This window comes from Hippocampus zosterae, chromosome 9 (assembly GCF_025434085.1).
Source record: "Hippocampus zosterae strain Florida chromosome 9, ASM2543408v3, whole genome shotgun sequence".
Classification (NCBI taxonomy): Eukaryota; Metazoa; Chordata; class Actinopteri; order Syngnathiformes; family Syngnathidae; genus Hippocampus; species Hippocampus zosterae.
In genome coordinates this window covers 3430587-3450784 of record NC_067459.1, presented here as the reverse complement: position 1 = coordinate 3450784, position 20198 = coordinate 3430587, and the positions used below count along the sequence as shown (strand labels likewise).

Sequence of the window (20198 nt, the reverse complement as noted above, 5' to 3'; positions counted from 1 at the left end):
TATTTCTGCTGAGTGGGCCCCCGTTATTTTGTGGGGGTTCAGTACCAGGCCAGCCATGAAGTAGCAAAAATAGGCAGATAGATTGATAAAATTTAATTTTTCCAATTATGGAAAGTATATTTGCGTGCTCCAGTAATGTCTTGTTATAGTTATAAAGAGTAAATTATTGAAAAAAAGAGGATGAAAGTGGACAAAATGAAAATGGCTGACAGGTGCAAACGTGCCGCACAGGGCTAAATGCTGTAAATGATGATGGATGAAAAAAACAAGGGGAGAAAATGCATGGCATGAACAAGAGAGATCCATCCATCCATCCATCCATCCATCCATCCATCCATTTTCTACTGCTTATCCAGGGTCGGGTCGCAGGGGCAGCAACTTTAGCAGGTAAGCCCAGACTTCCCTCTCCTGAGCCACTTCTTCCAGCTTTTCCCGGGGAATCCTGAGGCGTTCCCATGCCAGCTGGGAGACATTGTCTCTCCAACATGTCCTGGGTCGTCCCCGGGGCCTCCTGCCGGTGGGACATGCCCGGAACACCTCACCAGGCAGGCGTCCAAAAGGCATCCTAATCAGATGCCTGAGCCACCTCATCTGGCTCCTTTGATGCGGAGGAGACTCTGACCCCATCCCGGATGACCGAGCTTCTCACCTTATCTCTAAAGGAGAGCCCGGACACCCTGCGGAGAAAACTCATTTCGGCCGCTAGTATCCGGGATCTCGTTTTTTCGGTCGCAACCCACAGCTCATATGGACACCCTTATGTTTGAACAAGGTGTTCGTTATGGACAATCCATGACGAGCAAAGAAGTCCAATAACAAAACACCACTCGAGTTCTTGTCGGGGGGGGGGGGGGGGTCACGCTCCCAATTCACGCCCTTCGAAGTCTCACTGTCATTGCCCACGTGAGCATTCAAGTCCCACAGCAGAACAAGGGAGTCCCCAGCAGGGGTGCCCTCAAGAACACCCTCAAAGGACTCCAAAAAGGGTGGGTAAGCTGAGCTGCTGTTGGGTGCATAGGCACAAACAACAGTCAGGACCCGTCCCCCCACCAGAAGGCGGAGGGAGGCAACCCCCTCATGTACCAGTGTGTATGTACAGGCACTGAGCTGGGGGGCTATGAGTATGCCCACATCAGCTCTATGCCTCTCACTGTGGGCAACTCCAGAGTGGAAGAGAGTCCAACCCCTCTCAGGAGAACTTGTACCAGAGCCCAGGCTGTGTGTGGAGGCAAGTCCGACTATATCCAGTCAGAACTTCTCTGCCTCGCACACCAGCTCAGGCTCCTTCCCTGAAAGAGAGGTGACAGTCCCTAGAGCTAGTTTCTGTCTGTCGCAGAGGATTGGACTTTGGCTGCTGCCCAGCTCACATTGCACCCAACCGACCCCTTTGGCCCCTCCCATAGGTGGTGAGCCCATGAGAAGGGGAACACACATTGCCTCTTCGGGCTGACCCGGCCGGGCCCCATGGGGGTAGGCCCAGCCACCAGGCACTCGCCAACGAGCCTCGCCTCCAGGCCTGGCTCCAGAGGGCTGCCCCAGTGACCCGCGTCCAGGCAAGGGAAACTCATATCCATTTATCTTATCCATCATAAGGGGTCTGTTGAGCTGGACTGTCTGGTCCCTCACCTAGGACCTGTTTGCCATGGATGACCCTACCAGGGGCATAAAGCCCCAGACAACGTTGCTCCTAGGATCACTGGGACACACAAACCCCTCCACCACGGTAAGGTGACGGCTCATGGAGGGGGAACAAGAAAGATCGTGTACAGAATTCAACACTTGGAGAAAAAGTCAAGAGCAAGAATAGGAAGAATCCAACAGAGTTGGCAACTTGGAAGCCCTTAAATGCTTGACTGATTATACTGGGAGCAGGTGTGCAGTTTGGAGGGAAGGCCCTATTCTGCCACCTGCTGGAAACGCACAAAAACAGAATTAGGATGACCACTTTCTTTGAAATCAGCCAAAAGCCGATTCTTGATTGACCTGACCCTGTTTTATTGCTCCTTATAAAAGTTGTTCTATGGAGATATTTTCCAACACCAGCTGAATGTTATCTGCTGTGAGAGAACTAGATATAATCCCGCCAGTGAGATTTCCAATTTTTTATGTCATCTGGGAGTTCGTTGTAAGTAGACCAGGTCTGCCTTGAACTGTTTGCCAAAAAGAAAAAAGGCCTTGCGTTTTGTATTATTTCGTGAAATCTTGAATTTATAGAAAATATTTTCTTTCTTCGGCGATTTTAAACAGGCAAATCTAAATAGATAAACAATGAACTTCAAGCAAACCTTAAGATTATTAAATATACATTGTCAAGATCAGCACTTGTATGTGTCATAAAGACCAGGTCATAATGACGACACATTTCACGAAAATATCGTTTTTTTTCCCCCTCTTTTCCGACAAAAATAAGAAATGCTTTGCAGTAAGACAGGTTTCAGCCTTTCTTAAGTTCTGCATAAAATTCTCTAAATGTAATTTGATCATCGTTACAAAAAAAAGAACAGTCTGCTTAAACTAATACCACACTCATTTTTTCTTGTTTTTATTGAAAATACCATATAAACATTCACTGGACACTGAAGAAAAAGTCAGCAAAGCCTTGGATTTAAAAAATGCTCTTTGCAGGGCTTTGGACTGTGAGCACTTCATCATCAAATCATCAGCAAACATTCAAAAGTGCGATAATGATCCTGATCATTTGAATCACCTGTGTTGGAACAATAATGATAATAATATAAAATAAGCGGGCTTGCGAGGACCGGAGTTGGAGACCCCTGCTTTTATAGCCTTTTCTCAGTCAGGCATTAATTTTCTAACATTTCTCTTTGCGTAAACATTTAAAGTTCGAAGCTTCATAGATTTAAAATAATTATTCAAGAACAGAATGAAAGCAAAGATCCAAATTTAGGTTTATTTGACAAATAAAAATATACATGTCCATTCAGCCGTCCATTTTCTTTAGTTTTATATGGGCCGGGTATGAACTAGTGGATTCTCACTCCTGTCCCGTCCCATTCCACTCTCACAGAAAAAAAAATAATCCAGTCTCATACCAGACAAAAGTAATGAACAGTAATTAATCAATTAAGTAATTGATTAATTAATAGTGCCTGTTCCGGTCACGACTCCCATCGCGTCCTCTTCCCGTTCAGCATGAATCCCACTTTTGGTGCTACATTAAAAAACAAACAAACAACAAAAGTTGCATTCTACTCTTTTATTGAACAGTTTGTCGACCCGCGGTTCCTCATGGATTCTCAATATTTCATACATTTTTTTTCGGACTGTATAATCCTGCTCCCATCTCCATATTTTATACTGTACCTTGCCCAGTCCCCATCACGCTGGAATTCCCATTGTCTATCTATCTATCTATCTATCTATCTATCTATCTATCTATCTATCTATCTATCTATCTATCTATCTATCTATCTATCTATCTATCTATCTATCGTTTCCAGTGGGGGTAGGACTCCACCAAGGCTGCCCTTTATCACAGATTCTGTTCATAAGCTTTATGGACAGAATTTCTAGGCGCAGCCGAGGCAGAAAAGATCATGTGTCATATGTAAACAGGTGACCATAGATCTTCATTCGGAATTATTTCAATTTCAATGACAAAGAAGACTTGATGTAAGTCCAGCTAAATATCCTATGACTCTTCTGATTTGAATGGGAAAGCTCTGACTCTCCATTTGTTTTCAATGTTATCCATCCTGACAAAATGGTGTTGCTCAAATGTCGTGCAATGCATCATGGGATGTGTGACATTAATGTCAGCAAGAGGGACTGGCAGAACCATTTGTCATCAGTTATACCAGTGCTTCTCATTTACTTTTTCTTACACCTACTGTACCTCCCCACTAAAGAAGAAAATATTTTGCACGCCTCCAAATCTCCTCCATACTGTAACTCTAAATATTATCATGTCTAAAAAGATTTTATCAGTGCACCACCTAAATAACATTGTATCCTTAACATTTAAGGCAACAACAAAAGAAATAAGATCCAACACACAACTTAATAACTTTATTAACATTGTCTTTGGTCTTTCTTCTCACCCTTGTTTATTTTTCCATGATGTCTCTTGGAAAGGTTATTTTACACTGCTCTTCATATCACCTGCTCTGTGCTATGTGCAACAAAAACCCTACACCTGAGTCATTACAGAATATACACACTATGACAATAAAAGTCACTGTCACCTACTGGAGTGGAAGTGCAATTATACTTTATTCAAGTATGGCCAAAAAAATAAGTGTTCTCTGGGGTCACACGTGACCCCCCCCCCCCTCCCACCATTTGAAAATGACACAGTTTGTGTTCTCGCTCAGTCTTCGTAAAGCAGTAGGCCCAAGATTTAACAGTTAGACAGGTCTAGATTTTGGACGAGGAGGCAGGCCATGGTCCTTTGCTCTTTGATGTGCCTGATAAACTCTCTTGGTCAATGGTCCAGGACAATCAGTAGGATGTGGTTCTTTGCCCAGAAGGAAGCGCTCCCAGATTGGAATGGACTTTTCCACAAATGCCCAATAGCATGCCTGAAAGACAGATCCAATTCAATTACAGCGGCAGCCTACCATTATCTGAAATGATTCAGGGTCAAAATGCCAATGTCAGAGCTCAAAATTGTGACTGCCCCATGCCCAAGCGAGTGAAGTTGCTAATTTGCTGATGAGTTGGATCTTTTAATGTGATGTTAAATGTTAATATTTGGACTCCATGTCGTTCTCTAATATAGCATGAAAATCAGCTAAAGAAAATCCCCATTCACGAATAGTTGTTGCTGTTGAAGGCAGTAAATTACTTCCAAATGAGTTAGAATCTTACTCAATGCACTTAAAAAAAACATCATAATCCAACAAATGAAAAAATAAATTTGATAAAATGGTCAAAGGAGGGGCGGCCCGGTGTTCCAGTGCTTTATATTTAGTGCTCACTAACTGGCCAACTATTCCCAGGAACCATCTAGCTCGGGGATCGGCAACCTGCGACTATGGAGCCGCATGTGGCTCTTTAGCGCCGCTCTAGTGGCTCCCTGAGCTTTTTCAAAAATGTTTCAAAATTTAAATAATGGGGGAGAGAAATATATATATTTTTGTTTCAATATGGTTTCTGTAAGATAAACATGTGGCTGAATTGAATATGAGCAGGGTTGCTTCAATTGTGTTAGGGAGGGGCCAGCCAGGCAGCCTCCTCAGCCAGGGTGCTCTGAACCTCATACCTGAGACTCGTCAGCTCATCACCCACCTGTTGCCAATCTGCTCGTTTAGACTGGTATAAATTGACTCACAGACCATTCCTCAGTGCAACTGATCCCCCAGATCTACAGCTAGTGATGGGTCCATGAGGCCTCATGAGGCATGTCGACACACTGACACACTGTGTTGATACTGTGCTGATACTGTGTCACTGACCACTGCCACCTGCTGGACCTTCAAGATCCCTGCAGCCAACCCACTTAACAGACTGAACTGACTGATAAATTGTTTTGTATATTCAACATATAAAATATACAATTCGGTAATAAATTGGCAAAAGGTGAAGGTAAGATATAAAAACAGGAGAAGAAAATAGTCATCATCACAAATATGTGTTCAAAGGAGTAGAAAGAAGCAAAAAACCTACCCCGAGTCCTACCCCTTCTTATATATGAATTGATCATTTTTCAAAATAGGAAAGAAAGTCTAAATATCAACAAATGCTTTTACCCTTATGTATCCATCCATCCATCCATCATCTACCGCTTATCCGGGGCCGGGTCGCGGGGGCAACAGCTTTAGCAGGGAAGCCCAGACTTCCCTCTCCCTAGCTACTTCTTCCAGCTCTCCCCGGGGGATCCCGAGTCGTTCCCAGGCAAGCTGGGTGACATAGTCTCTCCAGCGTGTCCTGGGTCTTCCTCGGGGTCTCCTCCCGGTGGGACATGACCGGAACACCTCACCGGGGAGGCGCTCAGGAGGCATCCGAATCAGATGCCCAAGCCACCTCATCTGGCTCCTCTCGATGTGGAGGAGAAGCGGCTCGACTCTGAGCCCCTCCCGGATGACTGAGCTTCTCACCTTATCTCTAAGGGAGAGCCCGGACACCCTGCGGAGAAAACTCATTTCAGCCGCTTGTATCCGGGATCTCGTTCTTTCGGTCACGACCCATAGCTCGTGACCATAGGTGAGGGTTGGGACGTAGATCGACCGGTAAATTGAGAGCTTCGCCCTTTGGCTCAGCTCCTTCTTCACCACGACAGACCGATACAACGTCCGCATCACAGCAGACGCTGCACCGATCCGCCTGTCGATCTCCCGCTCCCTCCGACCCCCACTCGTGAACAAGACCCCAAGATACTTGAACTCCTCCACTTGGGGTAAGATCTCCTCCCCGACCCGGAGGGGGCACTCCACCCTTTTCCGACTGAGGACCATGGTTTCAGATTTGGAGGTGCTGATTTTCATCCCAACCGCTTCACACTCGGCTGCGAAACGCTCCAGTGAGAGTTGGAGAGCCCCGTTTGAAGGAGCTAACAGCACCACATCATCTGCAAAAAGCAGGGATGTAATACTGAGGCCCCCAAAACGGACCCCCTCAACGCTTCGGCTGCGCCTAGAAATTCTGTCCATAAAGGTTAGGAACAGAATCGGCGACAAAGGGCAGCCTTGGCGGAGTCCTACCCTCACTGGAAACGATTCCGACTTACTGCCGGCAATGCGAACCAAACTCTGACATCGGTGGTATAGTGACCGAACAGCCCGTATCAGGGGGTTCGGTACCCCATACCCACAAAGCACCCCCCACAGAACTCCCCGAGGGACACGGTCAAACGCCTTCTCCAAGTCCACGAAACACATGTAGACTGGTTGGGCGAATTCCCACATACCCTCAAGGACCCTGCTAAGGGTGTAGAGCTGGTCCACTGTTCCACGGCCGGGACGAAAACCACACTGCTCCTCCTCAATCTGAGGCTCGACTTCCTGACGGACCCTCCTCTCCAGCACCCCTGAATAGACCTTACCAGGGAGGCTGAGGAGTGTGATCCCTCTGTAGTTGGAACACACCCTCCGGTCCCCCTTTTTAAAAAGAGGGACTACCACCCCGGTCTGCCAATCCAGAGGCACTCTCCCTGTTGACCACGCGATGTTGCAGAGGCGTGTCAACCAGGACAGCCCCACAACATCCAGAGCCTTGAGGAACTCCGGGCGGATCTCATCCACCCCTGGGGCCTTGCCACCGAGGAGCTTTTTAACCACATCGGTGACTTCAACCACAGAGATAGGAGAGCCCACCTCAGAGTCCCCAGGCTCTGCTTCCTCCAACGAAGGCGTGTTGGTGGAGTTGAGGAGGTCTTCGAAGTACTCTGCCCACCGGTTCACAACGTCCCGAGTCGAAGTCAGCAGCGCCCCATCCCCACTGTACACAGTGTTAGTGGTGCACTGCTTCCCCCTCCTGAGACGTCGGATGGTGGACCAGAATTTCCTCGAAGCCGTCCGGAAGTCGGCTTCCATGGCCTCACCGAACTCTTCCCACGCTCGGGTTTTTGCCTCGGCGACCACCGAAGCCGCGGTCCGCTTGGCCAGTCGATACCCGTCAGCTGCCTCTGGGGTCCCACAGGCCATAAAGGCTCGATAGGACTCCTTCTTCAGCTTGACGGCATCCCTTACTGCTGGTGTCCACCAGCGAGTACGGGGATTGCCGCCACGACAGGCACCAACCACCTTACGGCCACAACTCAGATTGGCCGCCTCAACAATAGAGGCACGGAACATGGTCCACTCGGACTCAATGTCCCCCGTGTCCCCCGGAACATGGGAAAAGCTCTGTCGGAGGTGGGAGTTGAAACTCCTTCTGACAGGGGATTCCGCCAGACGCTCCCAACAAACCCTCACAATACGTTTGGGTCTACCAGGACGGACCGGCATCTTCCCCCACCATCGGAGCCTACTCACCACCAGGTGGTGATCAGTTGACAGCTCCGCCCCTCTCTTCACCCGAGTGTCCAGAACATGCGGCCGCAAATCCGATGATACAACTACAAAGTCGATCATCGAACTGCGGCCTAGGGTGTCCTGGTGCCAAGTGCACATATGGACACCCTTATGTTTGAACAAGGTGTTCGTTATGGACAATCCGTGACGAGCACAGAAGTCCAATAACAAAACACCACTCGGGTTTTGATCAGGGGGGCCGTTCCTCCCAATCACGCCCCTCCAGGTATCACTGTCATTGCCCACGTGAGCATTGAAGTCCCCCAGCAGAACAATGGAGTCCCCAGCAGGAGTACTCTCCAGCACACCCTCCAAGGACTCCAAAAAGGGTGGGTATGCTGAGCTGCTGTTTGGTGCATATGCACAAACAACAGTCAGGACCCGTCCACCCACCCGAAGGCGGAGGGAGGCAACCCTCTCGTCTACTGGTGTGAACCCCAATGTACAGGCACTGAGCCGGGGGGCAATGAGTATGCCCACACCTGCTCTGCGCCTCTCACCGTGAGCAACTCCAGAGTGGAAGAGAGTCCAACCCCTCTCGAGAGAACTGGTACCAGAACCCAGGCTGTGTGTGGAGGCAAGTCCGACTATATCCAGTCGGAAATTCTCTGCCTCACACACCAGCTCGGGCTCCTTCCCTGCCAGAGAGGTGACATTCCATGTCCCAAGAGCTAGCTTCTGCAGCCGAGGATCGGACCGCCAGGGTCCCCGCCTTTGGCTGCCGCCCAGCTCACATTGCACCCGACCCCTTTGGCCCCTCTCATGGGTGGTGAGCCCATGGGAAGGGGGACCCACGTTGCCTCTTCGGGCTGTGCCCGGCCGGGCCCCATGGGTGTAAGCCCGGCCACCAGGCGCCTGCCAACGAGCCCCACCTCCAGGCCTGGCTCCAGAGGGGGACCCCGGTGACCCGCGTCCGGGCAAGGGAAACTGAGATCCATTAATTTTACTCATCATAAGGGGTCTTTTGAGCCGTGCTTTGTCTGGCCCCTCACCTAGAACCTGTTTGCCATGGGTGACCCTGCCAGGGGCATAAAGCCCCAGACAACTTAGCTTCTAGGATCATTGGGACACACAAACCCCTCCACCACGGTAAGGTGACGACTCACGGAGGGGACCCTTATGTATGCTGTACTAATACATTTTTACAACATTAGGTTTGTATATACAGTACATACTCTTTAGAGCACATGTATATGTCGATTTTCTCATATTCATAATGGATGCTACATTTCATTAATATATTAAATAATCTCATCAATGTATTTCTGATGTATTGCTATATTTCATGAGTGTATCGAATTTATCAGCTTAATTCTGATTTGTGTAGTTGTCTTGTACTACTCTCGAATTAATTTTTAATCTAAGCAAGAGAGTTCCTCATTTTACTGGTCCGTTTCAGAATCATTCCACAGATTTACACCTATTACAGATACACTCCTTTGTGTGATGTTCGTTCGTGTTTTGGATTTTTTTGTATAGATTAGTACCCCCTAAATTATGACAACTTTCTCAAATTTTAAAAAGCTTCTGGGTCTTTTGGCAAAGGTTATTATTGTGTGCTTTGTACATTAATTGGGCGATTTTGAAGTCAATCAGGTCATGAGATTATTGTTTAATTTGATAAACAGTGGATTTGTGGGTTCCGTCCATTTGGAGCCAGTGATTGTTCCGATTGCTTTGTATTGTAGTTTTAAAACAGTGTTTTACTGGCATTTCCCCATATTCCCACACAATAGGTCAAATATGGAAGTAATAAAAGTATAAGGTGTACAAGGATCTCTTATTCAGCACATCCTTAGTTTTTGGGAGGATCCCTATGGTTTGGGATATTTTTTTTTTATTATCTATTATGTAGCTGCCAGCACGGTTTTGCATCTACAACTGTTCCAAAACATTTTCATAAAAGGTCATTCATCGATTTGATGATGAAGTGTATACAATATCATTCACATCCATGCATTCATTTTGCAACATTCAATGTGTTCAAATAATGTGAAGATCATTTGAATGAGGATGCTTGTGGGCTTTTATTTCACAAATTTTTATTGAGAAAAATAAGATGCTCCAATGTTTTAAACTTCAGCCTGTTGCGTCTTTTACAAGCGATTTCTCCTGCTGTGGAGAACATACGCTCACAAGGGACGGATGAGGCTGGCGTACAAAGGAACTCCTTTGCGAGGTGGGAGAGGTTTGGGAAAGAAGTGTGTTGGTCCTTCCAGTACAGCTGCTTCCTGGAACCTTGATTGTCAAACATGGAGTGGAGAGTCAACCAATAATAATTACTGATTGTCAATTAAATCATCAACATAGCAACCGTGAAAAGATGAGTGAACGTTTGTATACCTGGCGTAATACTGTGTGTATCGCGAACTTCATTCTCATGCTTGGCCCGATAATGCCTCAGCATGGTGGAGGTGCTTCTGTTGGTGTATGACAATTCGACTTGGCAAATTCGACATTTCACCTGTAATGAAATATGAATAAGAAGTAACTAAGAGTTACCTTGAAATGTATTCGGATTAGAATGGTACAACACATGTCAATAATCTGAGAGGCACTCGGCGACAGAAGGCGATTTGAATAAATAAATAAATAATACCTTATTCTCCAGGACATCAAAATGGTCCCACACGGCGGATGATTTGCGTCTCTGCTCCATAATCGACAAGGAAGGCAAGGCACGAACACGAAGTCTGCACTGACACGAACTTCGACAAGCGAGCGTGAGTGAGGTCTGGCTTGTTTCGGCAAGTGGCATTGTGTCGCCAAACCCACTTCCTTATAAACACTGTGCGGCGGGCTTTTGCTGCGTCAACACCCTCTGCACTGAGTCGCCGCCCCCTGGACTAAGTGGCGCAGCCTGTACGGTGCCAAGCAGCCGATGCGGTCTAAACTGCACCGGTGCAGTTCACGTGTCAATTAGCAGCCTGGACTGTGTCAACGCAGCCGATGTGTCAATTAGCAGCCTGGACTGTGTCAACACAGTCGATGTGTCAATTAGCAGCCTGGACTGTGTCAACGCAGCCGGTGTGTCAATTAGAAGCCTCGACTGTGTCAATGCGGTTCACGTGTCAATCACGTGACGTAATGAAGCAGCACATGCATCGACACGTGGTTTGCTCTGTGAGCCCGGCGCATGTGTCAATGCATCGGTGTCGCTGGACCCATCACTATCTACAGCCCTCACGGGAGAACAAAGATTACATTTTTAAGAATTTTTTAAAAACGGTCGAAAATGTTTGAGGCGTGTCGATACAATGAGATACTGCATTGATACTGTGCTGATACTGTGTCGCTGATCACTGCCACCTGCTGGACCTTCAAAATCCCTGCAGCCAACCCACTTAACAGACTGAACAGACTGATTTGATGATGAAGTGTATATAATGCACTACCTCACTCTACCCACAATAGCCACAAGCGCCATTGTTTATGTTGTTGTTTATGCTGTTTATATTGTTTATATCGTCTATACCAGGGGTCCCCATTACGTGGATCCTGATCTACCGGTAGATTTAAGACAGGTCCCAAGTAGATCCGAGGAGTGTCGAGGAGAAAAAAAAACAAACAACCATTTGTCTGTTTTTGTACATGTTAGTAATATATTTTTTGTGTTAATGTACGCTGCACCCTAATCATCCTATCAGTCCCATTTACACACAAAAAAAATTAAAAAATAAAATAAAGCAGGTAAATCTTGAATTTACGGTGGCGCGGGATTATGATCGGAAGTTGTTAGCGCTCAGGAGTCTGCAATTGCAGCTTGTGATAAGAGCTGTTGCGCTGTATCTTTTATCGTCATTATTCTCATTCAGAGTTTGCTTCGTGTACAATTCACCGAGGACACGGGGAAAGAATAGGAATCCAAGACGGCCCAGGGAAGCACTTTAAAACGGTACGTGTGAGCTACGATAGTTAACAGGCTACAAAAGTGCATCTGCCGAAAAGGCGCAACCACCAAGCACATATATTTCTCCTTTGACGAATGTCGTGGCCAAAAAGTGCTGAAAACAGTCAATATCAGGTCCACACGATGAAACAACAAACAACATGTGACAAAACAAAAGACAAAAACACCCAAAAAGAACAAAAAAAGCAAGGCTCTTGAAGAGCACTTGCTGAAGGCTGCCTACTCGGGCGCCATCTTGAAAAAGTCTATAATAGGCTACAAGAGGACACAGCAGCTATGCCCAATACGCGGGGTGTTCTCCTTGAGTTTAGTTTGGCGAAGAGCTTTGCTATGGCTCCCTCTATTGCTAATGCTTTCGGTGCTAACGTTAGCCGTGGCTGCACTCGCGACTGGGTGCTTTGCATTGATGTAGGAGGCTAAACGTGAGCTGCTTTGTTGGTAAGAAAACTCCTTACGAATTAGGCACAACACTCTACCTTTATCAATAGTGCCGTCAGGGCATTTTTGGAATGTAAATTGTCCATTCATTGTGCAGAGAAAGCTCACATGCTCCTCCATTTTCACCTCTCCTCAAAGCTGCTTACTTAGCCCGCCCAACTCTGATGGGAGTCAGTCAGCTTATGCTAAACAAGCCCAAACCTAATGGCAGCCAATCAATGTCCGCGTCAGGCTGTGACTGATAGTTGCTCCCCCACAATCAACAGCTCGATCACAGGAAGCCAACACATAAAAAGGGATGTTAGAAAAAGGCAACCCACCTACAGAAACAATGAAGTTAGAGATTAAAATTTTGATTAACGTGATTAAAAAACATAATGTGCTAAATATGACTAATTATTCACAATTAACGTGATAATTTGACACCTCTAAATAATAATAATAATAATGAATAATAAATGTAATATCGTAATATTAGTTTTTTTGTTTTACTGAAACATCAATGCTATAAATTACAACATATGGTAAAATGCGTATCGCGCTAGCTTTTATAGAGTCGGTCAAACTTAAAAACAAAAAATGAAAATATCTGAAAAATCTAATGTGTTAGAAACAAGTAAAAAAATTAAAATAAAATCTGCGTTAAAAGTATGTTTAGAGACACAAAATCATCAGTGATTAGTGGGAGGAACAATCACAGTGGTGATACAATGTATCCAGATTGGAAGTGCATCTGTGTGCCAAGTAACAAAAACGATGTGAAATGTGTATTTGTCATTAAAATAAAACATTTGTTACCTCAAGGGCAAGGACTTTCGGTTGGTGTAGTGGTCTTCCACAGAGGTGATTCTCTAACTTCTGTACATCCTATCGTAACAGAAAGCCAGCACAATTAAAAATGTGTCCGTTAAAGGTAACTGACTAAATGGCACTGAAAATTTATCTAATCCATCTTTCCCTCCATCCATCCATCTTCTATTGCGGGTCAGCAGATATAGCAGGGAAGCCCAGACTTTCCTCTCCCTAGCTACTTCTTCCAGCTCTGCCCGGGGGATCCCGAGGCATTCCCAGGCCAGCTGGGTGACAAAGTCTCTCCAGCGTGTCCTGGGTCGTCCTCGCGGTCTCCTCCCGGTGGGACATGCCCCCAGAACACCTCACCAGGCAGGCGTCCAGGAGGCATCCTAATTAGATGCCCAAGCCACCTCATCTGGCTCCTCTCGATGTGGAGGAGAAGCGGCTCAACTCTGAGCCCCTCCCGGATGACCGAGCTTCGCACCTTATGAAAATTGATCTCGAAAGATATAACAACCCAATTCCTGTGTACTTCCGCATTTTAGTTTGGGGTAGCTAATCGCCATTCACAATCGTAGAAACTGACAACTACACTACAATAAACAGACTGTTCAATGGCATTAACATTTGTACTTGACAAAAGATCAATGATGATAGTCTCAACAAATCACATGCATCTTTAAATGAACACAAAAATGAAAGCATTTTTGTCTTTGCCCTGTGCTGGTAAATAATCATTTTAAATTCTCTATTTGTCTGCCCGGGTCTTTGCCTTGTGCTTGTAAATTTTAATTTTAAATTCTCTTTTTGTCTGTCCGGGTTAAACAGTTGAGGTACAAAAATCATTGTGATTCTGTCAGAGCAGGATATTTGGCAGCAGCAGCCTCCGTTCATCCTCAGTGCAATAACAAGCTATGATAGCACTTTAGACTGTCGAGGACAGAGCCTACTGAAATTGCTTAATGTACTGGACTAGATTTCAGTCGACACTTCACAATCTTCTCCATAGTATCCTCCATTCACTTCATCTTCTGTCTTGCTGTTTCTATATATGATGAAATTTAGATGTTAAATGCTTTCCACGTTTGCCTCCACTAATAGATGGGTAAGATGCATAAATAGGAAAAGATATGCTCACAATACAACAAAACGCCTCCATTCATCAGTTTGAACATTAAATATCTTTGTTGTGTATTCAACTGACAACAGGTCAAAACCATTTGCAAATAATTGTATTGTTTATACTAATATTTTACACAATTTCCTAACTTCACTGGAATCTGGTTTTGCTGCTGTAGTTACTTCTGCTGTGGCATCAGCTTGATTCATATTTTAAGTGTACCAGAGACCTCGGCTCCCGTGTAAACACACAAACTGTGCTCAGTAACTTTTGTCTCTACTACAAAACTCCCTTTACTACACAGTAGTTGACCTGATATTTGAGCAGCAGGAAAGTCTGGTTCTGGTTTGAGTTTTTTCTGTTCAAAGTAGCAAGTAGTAGTTTATCATGCTGAGTAAACAAGTCTCCAGACAAGAAAAAAAATATTCATGTTAAAAACATGAGACAACACCAAGATCTTCCTCTATTGTTGCACGTGTGTGCCGCAAAGGGGCCATTCAATTACGAAGATTGAGGGTGCATTTGGTCATAAAACATTGCAGGTCTTAAAGGGATGCTGTACCTGTAGCAGGCTGCTGTTCCTTTGACGAGCGACTTCAGACTTGCTGAACTGCTGCTTACTTTGCATCTTCAACGTCTCTCTGCGGCTCTCCATCTGCTCGAGCAGCTGTGCCCTAGTTGCTAAACTGGTGGGCCAAAAAAGTAAACAACAGAAAAGAGAACTCAATCTTACTTTATTCATCAAAGTATAGTAATTTAAAAAGCTTCAATTATATGCAAGACCATTCCGGGTAAAGCAATACAAGTTGATCAGGCGTAATACATGAATGAAAACAGTCCAACATGTTGATCGTTTAATGTTTGATTCATTCGTTGCGGCGTAAATCTCCGCAAAATCACGGGTGAAAACGACACAATTAAATCAGTCATAGGAAAACACGACTCAGTCAAACCTTTTATACACTTACATTTCTTCGTATCGCTCAAACACCTCCATTTATTTTTAGAGAAGGTGCTCGCTCAAATTCATTTAAATTGGTGAAAGCAACATACGCTTCTTCTCTTGCAGAATATTTGTTGGTAAACCTGTTCAGAGTCGCAATACTGCCACCGAGTGACAAAATAAGACGCTGCAACGCTAGTCGGGAAGGACAGCTTTTTAAAATTGTGCTTCTCAAAGCCTGGGTTGTTGCGCTCGCCTCCTTTTCACAATACAGAGCTCAAATGACTCATTCATTTGCTTTCATTCATCAATTCAATTCCAGCAGCAATTAATATTCTCAAGGAATATCTGCTTCTCACTTTCAGAAAATAAAATGAACTACTGCGCTTCAAGTGCATATTCAACAAATTTCTAGCAAAACCTGTAATAGCATCAATATACAGGTAATAAAAATCACAAAGACTTGTCGACAGCTGTCACCATCCTTAATTCCACATGAAACATTTTTGCTTACTGTTACTCTTGCACCACTAATAAAACATTTCCAAGAATGCACTTCAATAACTTACTGTTGCCGTGGTGAGTGAGTGTGAGGTACAATGTTGTAAAGCTAACGTATATGCTACACATGTGAAATGTGTTTGTACTGAACATATGCAAAGGTTTATTGGAGGATGATATTGATCTTCTTGGTTAAAAAAGTCTGTATCATAATCGCATTTTAGATTGAAGAACAGCCATACGCAGGGTGGAAACGGCGGTGCAGAGCGAACATTGTGAATAGGATGTAATATTTTGTGTGTTCCAGAAACCCACAATAAATTCCAAACAAAATTAAATGTGTAGCGACAGATTGATCAAGATTAGTCTTCTGCACCACTCTTCAGGAACACATTTTTCTATGTCAGTGACAAGGTCTCCAGCAGTCACGGCGACAAGCGCTGCTTCGATGGATGCCAGACGGACGCTACAGAGTCTGATCTAGACAATCTTTACAATGGCGAATCCAACAGCACCAACATCACCGTGGACCTCTCACACCCACTCGTGGTTCCAGCCCCAGCGCTCTGTTTTGGAGTGGACCGTCAGACAGTATGTCTGAACCCTCCGCTTGCCACCAGCGCCTGAACTGGCTCTCCGGAGGGCCTCCGTTTTGTGCGTCCTTTCATTTACCGTATTTCATTCATTTACAAAAGAAGAAACAGCAATATAATATAAATACAGATGTTCTCCAATCTAGAATGGAATGGAGCAGAAAGAAGTCATTTTTTATCTGCACAGGAAAAAAATTCATTGCAGTTGAGAGGTGCAGGGTTTTATTCCGGCCCCGGATTCCCTGTGCCTGTTTCCTCCCACATTCCCAAAACATATGTACATGGCGGGTTAATGGAACCCTCTACAAATGAGACTTGGGAGAACCCTATTTGACATTTAGTTTAGGACAATATTAGAAAAACTATTTTCTCACAGACTTGATAGCTTTATACAAAAGCATGCGCGGTTAAGTAAGAATCAATTTGGCTTCAGGGAAAAACGGACCACCTCAATGGCAGTTATGGAGTTTGTGGAAGCAATACCCACTAATATAGACAACAAAGAATTTACTGTTGGGGGTTTCCTAGATCTAAAAAAAAGCTTTTGACACAATAGTTCACAGTATATTATTGAAAAAAATAGAAAGATATGGCATTAGAGGTGTAGCTTATAAATGGATAAAAAGTTATTTAGAAAACAGCTCAAACGTACGTGCAGCTCAAAAATAAAAAAAACAAATCAACTGAAAATCACTCGTGGAGTTCCTCTACAAAACCAAGGAAGTGCTAAATAAGAGATCTTTGTACACATTATACTCTTACTTATTATTACCATATATGACCTACTGTGTGGAAATATGGGGAAATGTCTGCAAAACAAACACACTCTCTATTCTAAAACTACAAAAAAAAAGCAATTCAAATTATTAATAGATTAAAATATAAATCTCTGAATAATCTCGCGCCACCTTACCTCTCTGAGCTCATCCGCCCCTACACACCTGCCCGGCGCCTCAGGTCTGTGGACCAGTCTTTGTTAGAAGTACCAAGAACTAAACTGAGGCTCAGAGGGGATCGAGCCTTTTCTGTTGCTGGTCCCTCTCTCTGGAACGACCTCCCACTGAACATTCGGCAAGCCTCCTCGCGGCCCATCTTTAAAGCACTCCTCAAAACTCACTTGTATTTTTTGGCGTTCGACTCAGCATGACTTAGATTTGTTCTTGATTTTACTGCTTGGTGCTTTCTACCGCCTTTATTACCGATTCGTCTTACTGTTTATTGTGTATGTTGAATCGCTCCATGTACAGCACTTTGTATGCAGCGATGGCTGTTTGAAAGTGCTCTATAAATACTGTTGACTTGACTTGACTTATTCAAAAAACTGAAAACAAGAACAAACATCAAGTAAAGAAGTGTATCTATCAAAGGTGTAAATCTGTGGAATAATTTTGAAACGGACCCAAAAATGAGTAAATCGCTTGCTCAGTTAAAAAAAAAAAAATTTAATGGTACAAACAACCTACATCAGACATGTCCAAAGTCCGGCCCGTGGGCCAAATCCGGCCCGCGGTCGAATTTCATCCGGCCCTCGGCCCCTGTCATAAAATCAGTGCCGTCTGGCCCGCAGGTTGGGCGCAATGGAACACGTGTTGCATTGACTGAGGTCTCGTAGACTGGTGAGTGATGTTTCATAGAGTACTGCTTCCCTCTAGTGGCTAAATGAGTAATAGCATTCACTAAATGAGTAATAGCATTTAGACACTAGAGGGCATCACTCACGAGTTAACAAGACATCACTCCGTGTTTATATTGACTGATATGTCATATTTCAAATGATCCTTGCAGTTGTGGATATGTGTATTGCTTGTTCATTTCCCTGTTCGAGTCAAAGGTTTTGTGACTATTGAAAAGTCATGGTGATACATTTTATGTTTCAAATCAATCAATTTGCACTCAGGAGACTTCTGTTTAAGAAAAAGTCAAGTGAATAAGCAGTTGCATGTGATATACCTGTTTCAAAACCAAAAGAAATTCTTAAGATTGTTGAAATTAAAATAAAAATGGAAATGTGAAACAGACTGGCTTACTAAAATTTGTTGAACAATATTGTTGTTCAATGTAAAGAATGTCAGCCAAGGTCGGCCCCCCGACATTTTACCACATAAAATCTGGCCCCCTTGGCAAAAAGTTTGGACACCCCTGACCTACATCAATCAGAGTTAAAATGATAAATTGTAAACATTAAATACAATGGTACATTAGAACTAAGTTGACAAATAGAGAAAGGTACTGAAATATACATTATGAATACAAGAGAAAATTGACACAAGAGTGCCAGGGTGTGGATTCTTTTCTGACAGTTTTTTACTTCTTCCTACTCCCTTGAACATAATAACTGTGTTGAATGAAGACTGATTTCTTTATTTTTTACTCTTGTATTTACCTTCTTTTCTGTCAAATTATGACTGTATATGTTTTATGTTCAATAAACAAACCAAACAGTGGTTCTTAACCTGGGTTCGAGCCAAACCCAGGGGTTAGGTAAATCGGTCTCAGGGGTTCGACGGAGCTTCTGCCATGGAGGTTAAGACACACCCGATTCAACATGTCAATTACTGTAGTTATAACACGCCCGCTTGGCCATCACTGGCTGCAGATGATCACATTACAAGAATCAGTACTGCAGGAAATTTAGTTCGCTCAGTAGTCAACGTGTGACTGTCATGATATTACGCTGTGTGATTATTTTTTTAGAATGTTTGAATACACGCTGCGGCCCGGTAGTCTAGTGGTTAGCACGTCGGCTTCACAGTGCAGAGGTACCGGGTTCGATTCCAGCTCCGGCCTCCCTGTGTGGAGTTTGCATGTTCTCCCCGGGCCTGCGTGGGGTTTCTCCGGGTGCTCCGGTTTCCTCCCACATTCCAAAAACATGCATGGCAGGCTGATTGGACGCCCTAAATTGTCCCTAGGTGTGAGTGTGAGCGTGGATGGTTGTTCGTCTCTGTGTGCCCTGCGATTGGCTGGCAACTGATTCAGGGTGTTCCCCGCCTACTGCCCGAAGACGGCTGGGATAGGCCCCCCGCGACCCTAGTGAGGATCAAGCGGTTCGGAAAATGGATGGATGAATACACGCTAAAAATGTCGAGCAAAAAAACAAAACAAACCAAAGTGATCTGACGAATATATACCACATGGATTTACATGCATCACGGAATGTGATGGAACTCGACATCCTATCTGCATGATTTGTCATGCCAATTGAGCAACTCTGTTCTCACACCAGCAAAACTGAAAGAACACTTCTTGAATTGTTATTTTTCAGTAATGAATGTGCGTATAAACTGGTTGGGTTCGGTGCCTCTAATAAGGTAAAGAGCCACTGATCTCGAAGGAATGAGGCAGTGCATTGTAATAGTAATTTTTGGTTTAGCCACAAAAGAGAACCACAGTCGACATTCAGAAAAGAATAAAAATGTATGTATATATATATATATATATATATTTATATATATATATATAAAAATGTATATATATATATATATATATATATATATATACCTGTATATACCGAATATAAATATATATATATATACAGTATATATATATATATATATATATATATATATATATATATATATATATATATATATATATATTAGAGCTGTCAAACGATATAAAATATTTAATCTAATTAAAAATGCAACTGTCATAATTAACTCAAATGAACTAAAAAATTAATCGTGATTACTCACACATTTTTTTTATCATTTCTGAATTTCCTTTTACATTTTTTGTCCTATTTTTCCCCATTTTAATGCTCTCATCAACTTGGAATCGTGAATCCGTTTTCTATGTGCCAAATGCAAATATTTACTGAAATAACAATTTCAATTTTCAATATTACATCAACATTTTTCACTTGGAGCAGTTGTTCACACATAATCTCTCACACAATATTACTGTCCATCAACAACAGTGAAACAAATAT

The 20198-nt window shown here is 43.9% G+C and overlaps 1 protein-coding gene and 1 long non-coding RNA gene across 3 annotated transcripts in view; both read right to left on the bottom strand.

The window, feature by feature from the left end:
- Positions 1 to 4014: 4014 nt before the first annotated feature.
- Positions 4015 to 20198, bottom strand: part of c9h3orf14 (chromosome 9 C3orf14 homolog) — a 58100-nt gene continuing 41916 nt past the window's right edge. The window contains exons 1-4 of one of the 2 annotated variants that reach the window (XM_052075217.1): positions 15202 to 15440; positions 14796 to 14919; positions 13120 to 13188; positions 4015 to 4541 (exon numbers count right to left, since the gene is read on the bottom strand). In XM_052075217.1, coding sequence (XP_051931177.1) covers positions 4368 to 4541; positions 13120 to 13188; positions 14796 to 14919; positions 15202 to 15230 — 396 coding nt within the window. In that variant the 5' untranslated portion in view covers positions 15231 to 15440 and the 3' untranslated portion in view covers positions 4015 to 4367. Of the gene's footprint in view, positions 4542 to 13119; positions 13189 to 14795; positions 14920 to 15201; positions 15441 to 20198 lie in introns of those variants that run through there. The other variant, XR_007963993.1, reaches the window with a different exon arrangement.
- Positions 9992 to 13112, bottom strand: LOC127607215 (uncharacterized). The gene is made up of 3 exons (XR_007964023.1): positions 10573 to 13112; positions 10317 to 10437; positions 9992 to 10211 (listed from the first exon to the last, which is right to left on the bottom strand). It is a non-coding gene; the product is annotated as an uncharacterized LOC127607215 (long non-coding RNA).